General features: G+C 33.1%; 2 protein-coding genes across 8 annotated transcripts; one reads left to right on the forward strand and one right to left on the reverse strand.

The window, feature by feature from the left end:
- Positions 1–85: 85 nt before the first annotated feature.
- hfp (Poly(U)-binding-splicing factor hfp) lies at positions 86–8,524 on the forward strand. Of its 7 annotated transcripts, none has more exons than XM_067360099.1 (13): positions 158–240; positions 703–757; positions 1,091–1,268; positions 1,557–2,500; positions 2,619–2,766; positions 3,126–3,191; positions 3,457–3,617; positions 4,939–4,997; positions 5,961–6,174; positions 6,524–7,010; positions 7,087–7,295; positions 7,367–7,760; positions 7,882–8,524. In XM_067360099.1, the coding sequence occupies exons 7-13, from the start codon at positions 3,561–3,563 to the stop codon at positions 7,989–7,991; spliced, it is 1,530 nt and encodes a 509-aa protein (XP_067216200.1). In that variant the 5' UTR covers positions 158–240; positions 703–757; positions 1,091–1,268; positions 1,557–2,500; positions 2,619–2,766; positions 3,126–3,191; positions 3,457–3,560; the 3' UTR covers positions 7,992–8,524. The 7 variants fall into 7 exon arrangements, with proteins under 7 accessions (XP_012235987.1, XP_012235985.1, XP_067216200.1 ...); XM_067360108.1 differs by having other exon boundaries at positions 1,557–2,097; positions 2,187–2,766; XM_067360103.1 differs by having other exon boundaries at positions 2,034–2,097; positions 2,187–2,766.
- Positions 8,525–8,605: 81 nt separating this feature from the next.
- Positions 8,606–9,586, reverse strand: LOC105680106 (NADH dehydrogenase [ubiquinone] 1 alpha subcomplex assembly factor 2). The gene is made up of 2 exons (XM_012380553.2): positions 9,428–9,586; positions 8,606–9,171 (listed from the first exon to the last, which is right to left on the reverse strand). Exon 2 carries the CDS (start codon positions 9,162–9,164, stop codon positions 8,709–8,711), a length of 456 nt encoding a protein of 151 aa, XP_012235976.1. The 5' UTR covers positions 9,165–9,171; positions 9,428–9,586; the 3' UTR covers positions 8,606–8,708.
- Between the last annotated feature and the right edge of the window lies 1 nt (position 9,587).

The raw sequence follows: 9,587 nt of genomic DNA on the forward strand, positions 1-9,587 counted from the left end.
ATAAATATTTTTTAAATATATTATTAATGTAAACATTTACATTTATCATCGTCAAATATCGTGATTCTAAACTTTCTATAGAGAAGCGTCGTAGCGTGTTTCTAGCACGAGCATTTCCGCAAAGAAGTGTATCGGTTGTGATTCGCCGTGTCTCGCGAGCTTTCAAGAATTTCTGGGAAGTCCTAGATTCTCGTCTGCTTCGGCGGTTCTTATAAGACGATGAACGGAACGATGGCCATGGTGAGCAAATCTTTCGACGTAGCAGAGTATCGCTTTTATCTCGAACGGCTATAACTAACCCTTCGCAGCGTAATGGCGGTCATAAAGATTTTTTACGTAGCCCAATAATTATAATTGCAGCATATAAATTTCGTACATAGCTAACGGAATGGATTACAGATTATCTCGATTAAATAGCTGCTGTGTAAAAAAATATGAAATGTGGAAGGCAATGTCAATTTCATGGGATTTATGAAACGGACGAATAAACTGCTGTTATTGATCTTTTATATGCTAGTTCTTTAATGCGACCAATTCTAACATGTACACTAGTAATTTGTTGTTAATTAAGAGTTTAATTGGTTGTATTTCTTGTTTTTTTCTTTGTGTTTATGTTTAGCAGTAACCAATAATAATTTTTAAGTAATGTTTCATTCTATTTGTGTCAACACTATGTTTATTGTTGTTTGTTTTTGTTTATAGGCACCAACATCACAAAATAATCTGGAGCCACCAGCAAAAAAGAGCAAAGTAGAAGGTAAATTGCTAATGCAGCCAAATAGTCATTATGCCTGTAATAACTAAAAATATTATACACATAATTGTGTTAGTGGACAACACAATGAACACAGAAACAACAGCAAGTGTAATATGTATCTATTAAGACCGAGAACATGACAAGGAAATACATACAATAGCTACTTAGGACACTCAGGTGCTAGCTTTCTCTTAAAATGCTGCCAGACTATAAAACTGCAGAATGCGTCTGTTCAGAAGCAGTTTGAGCATAAATTTTGGTAGGCTAGGGTAATAGATGATGACTGTATGGCGCTTAAATCACACTAATGTATGGTTGTCCTTCTGTTCTGAGATGTTACAGCGGAGAGACAGTACAGAATCCGTGGCCTACGACTGAGCTGATCATGAGCGTGCGCCAAACAAAGAAAGAGAACGCTACATTCGTTGAACAGAACAAATCTGAGTTTAACAAACTCCCACTGATACTGCATCTCTTGTCGAGTACCAAATATGATGCATACTTTAGATAGGTCAGCATTTTAGGGTTTAGAGTTTTTTAAATCCTGATTGTGAGCCTCTGTTATGTATGAGCAATATTTAATCTTGCGAATGAACAACGATAAATAGTTTTCTTTCTTTATTGATATGTGCAAAACGTTGCATTTTAATGTATATGATTATCTTATGGAATTATATTAAACATAGTAGTCTACCTTGCGAATCTCAAGGTATCTAGAGGCTCATAACCGGGAGTGGCAATGGCGAAGGGTGTGTACTAAATTTGCCATGTATGAAACATCAATTTATATCTATGTTAGGTGATAATGAAATCGAGAAGTCCCAGCACTTGGACGTCGATATAGCCAATGATGTTGCTTAAAGATTGGTTTCAATCCCTCTTAATGTGACTTGAATACGTAGTGTTCCTGTCTGTGACTTTACAGCTTCGTCTTCTCATTTTGTTTTGCCATTGCTACGTGGGACACGCTATTTCGAGGCACGTTATAACGATGTCCGAGTGTATGTAGGTGATGTACCTGAAAAATAACATCAAATATGATCGAGGATAAAGGATAATGGAATTGTGTGATATAATTCCTTAACTCACTCAGGAATTGCTGTAATTCTATTAATATTAATAGTGGAAAAAATTTTACGTATCTGCAATGATTAAGATCTCGCCATTGCTACATGAAACATGTTAGGTTGAGATGTGGTAGGTTGGAGAAGGCAAAAATTAAGAACATGGCGCAGAAAATGCACTGAGAGTATTCTCCTTTGCTTTGTGCTTACAGATTTGTGCGTCGCCTCAATCTCGGATAATTTGCGCACAACCGTCATTGCTCAGCCCAGAACACGGTTAGCTGTAAATCGAATAATCGAACAAAACTTTTAATTCACGAAAAGTCGAACTGACTTCTGTTTTCTGTTTCTGATTTCTGTTTCAGAGACTAGCAGACCAAATTGGTTATGAAACCTAATCTAATTATGAATAGTCTGATTTTTGGGGCTGATATTGTGCAAACAGTAACTAAAACTAAAATTTAATATTTTTTCGGCTAATGGCTAATTTTATCGGTTTAATGCATACTTCGGAATAATGTTCGGGCAATACAATTTCTCTTACTAAGTCGTTGTGTCGTTTCTGATAAAATTTCTTATCTGTGGTCTTCGAATCTACGCTTTGTTTCTTCCAACAGCATGCATCAAACGAGAAATATTTCTCTGTTTTGATGTTTGCACAAACATGTGGTTTTCATATGTATGTTTTGCATATTTATCTCTATAATACATTCGCACACACGCCGACACACACACAGACATATTTATTGAAAAAGATGTAATATTCCTTGATCGTTTTAATTTCTGTGAACTTACAGTTTGGAGGACGGTTTTATCATAGCAGCTTCTGGCACAGCGTCACGGTACTCCCGTGTTAAGAATGATATTCCACAATACGAATAAGACTAATGCGTCTGCATACATCCCAATGCGACTAATAGAAGTTTTACTAGCCTAGGGCGATAGGTCAATCTGTTATATATATATATATATATATATTTATGAATGTGTACATATATATATTCCCATTTGATTGGTCATCCAAGACCAATTTTTGATTCTTGAGATATTAACACTTATAGAATTATATTATTCATTAAAAATTTTTACAAATTTGACTATAAAATTATGAAGTGACAAAATTCTTTCAAATTGTGTAAAATATAAAGGCCACCCAACAAAGGTTTGCTAAGGAAAACACAATCCCTAATCTGTCAATTATAAAGAGCAATGCAATAGCGTAACTCATCTATTTAAAGATAAAATGTTTGAAATATTTTTAATATTTAATGCGAAGAAATGTTTAACATAGAATTTCTTTGTAGGAAGTGCATCAGAGTTCTTACCAGGCCCTATATATGATCTCAATCAAATAGGCCAGGTTGTTGCTGGTACGTGCAATATAATACACTATATAAATGTATCTAAGTATATTTTTAATTAATTCGATTCGTCTTAAACATACTTGTGCAAATGATGTATTATATTAATAGTGACATTATTTTTCTTAGTCAATCCAATTTTAAGTAATATTGAGTATTGACGCGAATTTAAATGGACATCTTGCTGATAAGATCTGATGCGAATAAATATTCTTGGTTGCCTTGAAATATTGATTTTGGTTTAATCTAATTTATACCATTTTCCATTTTTTAGGACCTGGTGCTAAATATCTAACATTACCTGGGATATTAGGAGCTGGCCTACCGAAAATTTCATCCGAACAGCAGGATACAGTAAATAGGGCGAAGAAGTATGCGATGGAGCAAAGTATCAAGATGGTCCTCATGAAGCAAACATTGGCCCATCAACAACAGGTAAATTTTTATATATCAAAGTTAATATCTTTATCCACACATCTAATGTTGTATTCATTCTATTGTAGCATTCTTAAAATTTAACTTTATATGATTCTGAAATATAAACAATTATATTTAATATGTGGAACTTTTTAAAATCATAAATTTTTCAAATAATTTGTTAATTATAAGAATGCACAATGAATGAAGAATAGTGAAATCACCGAATTTGTTGAGAGATAAAAATAACTTTGATGAAATTATTAAACTTTCTAGCTATTAAAACAGCTATTGAATTTATAAACTAATAACATTTGCTTCAAAATATTTTTCAAATTTCCGTATTTTGTAAATGAATATTTGGTGTGCCATTTTTTGTTTAGTGAAATCAACCAATTTGGTGATTGACTTTAACGAGTAAAGTTTTTTCACACTTATTATTTTTATATATAAACTGTTTCCTCTGTTCAGCTCTTTACCAATTGTAATTTAATAATTAAAACAATTTTATACATGGTTCTGAGATATTTAATGTATAGCTTATCCTGCCGAGTCGTGTTAATCATACAGAAATTAAGAAAAACGGAACCTAATAATTCTGATCGGTTGATTTTTTTCTCCCTGCAGAAAAATAAGTTGGTCCTACGGCAGCAAGTTTTATTGCTTATGTGCAGGTTAGTGTTATCCAAATTAAGAAAGAAACAATGAATCTGTCTTACGAATCAGTCTTACGAATCAGTCTTACGAATCAGTCTTACGAAGAGTCCTAAATGTTTCCATAAGTTGCTATCATAAGAGTAGGTTAGATAATTGTGATAATAGTCGGCGGAAGCAGAGCTGCACCAAGGAGGACCAGTTTTTGTGTCTGCATGAATCTTCAGATGAATTGTTCTTCTGAGCTCGACTATTCTTTTACTTCGACGTATAAGAATGGCATCAAAACTGTACTTTAAATTTACTAAAGCATTTAATACATGAAGAGGACAGGGCAAAGATAATTCTGGAAACATTCTGCCTATTTATATCTCAAAGTAATAATTTGCTTTATGTTGCATTTTTATATTATATATTATCATAATTTACACATACAACTTTAAAAAATTAGTTTCAACGTACCAACATCCGTAATTTTCTATTATTTTTTAATTTCCATGTTTTTATATTTTAAATTCTACATTTTTTTAAAGAAAATTTATCAGATTTTAATCAATTACCGAACAGTCGAGCAAAGAAATAATTGGAATGGTAAAAGAGCTTGAGGGATTTCTTAAAATTGACTTGGTATATGTAAATGGGGGAGGGATATCAATAGAAGGCCTCTTGGTCCTTTGTGTTACAGCAAATGGCTAGTCAACGGAATCAGGTTCAACGGCAGCAGGCACTCGCGCTTATGTGCAGGTTTGTTTGTTCTTTGTCTTAGCCCTCGAATTCTCTGTGTACAAGATCTGATTACAGCTACAATTATAATTTAAAGATTATATATTAGTTCTATTATATTTTTTAAGATAAACACACTTTCTTTAATCATTTTTTTATTTATGGCGACTAAGTATTAGTAAAATATACTAAATTTAAGAATATTTTATATTAGATTTTACCGTTTCTATTTTTAAAATCTATCAATAAGTTTTTTTGCCAAATTGAGAAATCATAGAAATTCGTTTACTGTTGCTTTCAGTGTGTTATTCTACTAAATATTTTATAACAAGCATATTGTTATTCTTTCACATACATATGTCTATTCAATGCATCATTCATAATTCTTTTACGATATCAGTATATTAAGTTTTATGAATAATTTTTATTTTATTACAATTATATCATGATAAATGATTCTTCTTTAATCATATAACTCACACATTTTTCATACACTAATTGTATTATTCGTATATTAATTTATAATTTTATGAACAATTGAAAAGATTCTTAAGTCAAATTATAATTTAAGAAATATAGATATTTCATATTTTCTTTTTTTATTATGGAAAAAGATATTTTAATATTAGGATAATATTAAGTAGATTATACTTTTAATAACACGCTTGCAAAATTTTATTTTTATTTTTGCACAATAATTCTTCACACAATACTCGTTTTTAGATAATTATATTTGATTTTAGTTATTAATATTGCGAGTTATATCAATTAAATAAGTTGACGCGTATTTGATTTTAGTATCCAGGATATAATATATATGCGAGACTGTTTTACTTTAAGTTTGTTTTATGTCACTCATACACAATTATTCTGACGTAAGTGACTGATATGTGAGTTCAAAATAATACAGTCCAATATTGTTATAAAAAAAAAAAACAGTTAATTTAAATAATATTGACATTAATAACAAATATTATACAACAGGGTTTATGTGGGCAGCATCAGTTTTGAATTGAAAGAAGACACGATCAGACAAGCCTTCTTGCCATTCGGACCAATCAAGTCTATCAATATGTCTTGGGATCCTGTTACACAAAAACACAAGGGATTTGCTTTTGTTGAATATGAGATACCTGAAGCCGCGCAACTCGCTTTGGAACAAATGAACGGTGTCATGATTGGTGGCCGCAACATCAAGGTAGCGGGACGTACCTATATAACGAATTTCCTGTCCCCCAGCAATCCTATCATCCCGCCGGAGGTCGGCAAATTTTTATTTAGTTCCTTTATCCAATATCCTTTATCCGATGATTCTCGAGCGAAATGTATTTTTGAACTTTATTTTGCTCGAAAATCTGATTAATTCATACTGTATCTTATTATATCTTACTTTGTAACGATGATTCCCAGTTCATCTTTTTATTGAGTTATTCTGTCGTACCCTATGTTGTGTATTTATTTATTTAATAGATGACTTTACAATAATGTTGATACGGGAATAGAGAAATTATGCATTACAGATTACGCTTTTCTCATATTTTTCTCAGGTTGTAGGACGTCCGTCCAATATGCCTCAAGCGCAATCTGTGATCGATGAGATAACCGAGGAGAGTAAACATTACAATCGCATATATATAGCGTCGATACATCAAGACTTGACGGAGGACGATATTAAATCCGTCTTCGAGGCGTTTGGGCCGATAACGTACTGTAAGCTTGCGCAAGGCAGCTCGCCGCACCGTCACAAAGGTTACGGTTTTATTGAATACGAGACAATGCAAGCGGCATTGGAGGCTATCGCCTCCATGAACCTGTTCGATCTGGGCGGTCAATATCTAAGAGTAGGTAGAGCGATAACACCACCGAACGCGCTTATGGGGCCGCCTAGTGGTACCAGCATGATGCCTACCGCGGCTGCAGTGGCTGCGGCAGCTGCAACAGCAAAGATTCAAGCGATGGACGCTGTTGCTAGCAATGCCGTTGCGTTGGGTCTCACAAAACTTGGAGCCACCGCACCACCGATTCTGAATCAAGGTTTGTAAATTCGAGCCTTTGCATTTACATTTTCATTATAATTTTTCTTTATATATTTACTTAAATGCTATTATAGCACTACCAGGCGTACGGCCTACTATTGCACCCGCAACAATGATGGCACCACCAACAGTAGCGACGGTGGCACCAGTAATACCTCCACCTGGCATAGCTATACCGCAAACCTTAACGCGACCACCAGCCATCATCCAACCAATCCCCGGTCAACCAGTAGTCATACCACCTCCCGCAGTTGTCGCTCCTACGATCGTCGGCACACCAGTTGTAAGTATCTCGCCTATACCGATTATTGAATTGTCTCAATATGTTAATTGTGAAAATCGAATTCTTCTTAGATACCGGTTACAACAACCGCAAATTCCGATATTATGAGGCGAGCGCAGGAACAAGCAGCTCATCAGAAACAACAGGAGGAGCTGCAGAAAAAGTTGCTAGAAGAAACAGAACCACAGACGTTACAACAACAAGAAAATATGTCGATCAAAGGACAGAGCGCGCGTCATCTCGTCATGCAAAAACTTATGCGTAAAGTCGAGTCCCGAGTTGTTATTTTGAGAAACATGGTAGCACCGGAGGATGTAGACGAGACTCTCCAGGAAGAGATTCAGGACGAATGTTCCAAATTTGGTGTGGTCGAACGAGTTATTATTTATAAGGAGAGACAATCTGAAGACGACGAAAATGCCGAAGTTATCGTGAAGATATTCGTCGAATTCTCTCAAATGAGTGGTAAAGTATATTTTGCATGTATATATAGTGTCTTGGATTGATCTAAGTCTGGATATTTCTAAACCATGCATACGTATGCATATATTGATATAATTATTGGTCTGCTATTTAATGTTTGCAGAAGCGGAACGTGCAAGAGATTCGTTAAATGGTCGTTATTTTGGTGGACGATTAGTTAAAGGAGAACTATACGACCAAGCCCTATTTGACAATAGTGATTTTTCCGGTTGATGCGCAGAGTTGTTGACATTTGGCGTACGTTTAGTTTCTACCAATTTCATATAAAGAAAAATGTTGAAAATTGACTGACAGTTTGGATTATACTGTTTAAACTACTATTTATAACAAAATCTTACAATTATTGAACAGTAAAAAGCAAAAGTCAAATGCGTACTATATCACGGTTCTAATAATAGGTTCGTCGTAGTGATTAAGATACAAAAAGTAGGGACTGCATAGTGCAACTTGCGGAAGGAATGAATTTGGATCGATCAAATGTGATTTATATCTAATATATACTCATAAGTTTGTTTTGAAATTTTGTAATTTCATTATTTGTTCCGTATCGCGATCACATTCGAGTGCAGTTGCAAATTAGGATTTAGAGACGTATTCTCTCAAGAGACGAGTATTTCGTATACTTACCTATTATGTAGTATTGTATAATTTCAACATCAAATGATATTGATTGTATATGAATGCGATGTCTTAATTTACATGTATAGGAATAATAGAATATTAATAAATCGTTTTACATATAACAGTTTTAGGATTTGTTATTCAATTTGACGTTTTTTTTTTTTTTTTTTTTTTTTTTTTTTTTTTTTTTTTTTTTTGAGATCCCAATATTTCACATTGTTTTATTAATTGCATTACTATAAAGTAATTTACAATTTTGTCCTATAATTATGTAAGCAGTATCTTAATTGGTTCAATGCTAATTACTATTTACTTATATGCATCTTTTGGTTTATAATCGCTACCAAAGTTTTTGTAATCTTCATAATCAGGAAAATTTCCAGGAGTCACAGTTTGAGAAACAGATGAAGTAGGAAGATCTTTGGTAGATTCATTTTTAGAATTCTCTATAAGTTTTGCAGCATTTTGTTTTTTAGTCATTGCTAATTTGTAATTAGCTTCTATTTCCTCCCGTGTAGGTGGATCCTTTCTGCGGTATCTTAACCAGGATTCCCATTCTGCAGGCTTCTCTTGTTCAAAGTCATCTTTGTTTACTGGTACGAAATATCGAGGAGGCCTTTTCCGACTTGAATATCGAATCTCTTCTTCGTAATATTTTGTGCCATAATAATCTTCACCTACTAACTTGCGACGAAAATATTGAGGTTTCAGTGAAGATATGAAATTTTTCCAGATTAGTTTGAAGATGCCACGTTCTTTAGCCATATTATCACTGCAAGAAATAATGATTATAGATTTTCAACAATTTATAAATATATTGAAGAACATAAAATATATTTAATATTAAACAGTAAAACGGTAAATAAAAAAATATTGAAAATCTAGAGAATACTACATTTCAACAGATCATAACCTCAAAACAGTATTTATTTAGATATAAATAATTTCTAACAAAATAAATAATTCTTTCAAGCAGATTATAATTTTACGATGCAATCTATAATTAATTTAAATTAATGATATTTTACCGTTTATCAGGTTTATAAATAGTAGAGTTGTGACTTTTAGGTTAGAATAAGCCTAAGGTTAAATAAGATTTTTTTGTCCAAAACAAGGTCAGTTTTCAATGCATAAAACTGTAGTAACTTTGGAAATAAAATTAGTAACAATCTTTTTATAGGATTGGCT

The sequence above is a fragment of the Linepithema humile genome, chromosome 1 (genome assembly GCF_040581485.1).
Source record: "Linepithema humile isolate Giens D197 chromosome 1, Lhum_UNIL_v1.0, whole genome shotgun sequence".
NCBI classification, from domain to species: Eukaryota; Metazoa; Arthropoda; class Insecta; order Hymenoptera; family Formicidae; genus Linepithema; species Linepithema humile.

Bases quoted from the DNA above. Each gene is read 5' to 3' on its own strand.
- hfp (XM_012380562.2), top strand. From the start codon at position 220: ATGAACGGAACGATGGCCATG. The intron at 6,175-6,523 runs GTAGCGGGACGT...TATTTTTCTCAG, and splicing joins TTGGTGGCCGCAACATCAAG to GTTGTAGGACGTCCGTCCAA. The intron at 7,296-7,366 runs GTAAGTATCTCG...AATTCTTCTTAG, and splicing joins CGATCGTCGGCACACCAGTT to ATACCGGTTACAACAACCGC.
- LOC105680106 (XM_012380553.2), bottom strand. From the start codon at position 9,164: ATGGCTAAAGAACGTGGCATCTTCAAACTAATCTGGAAAAATTTCATA.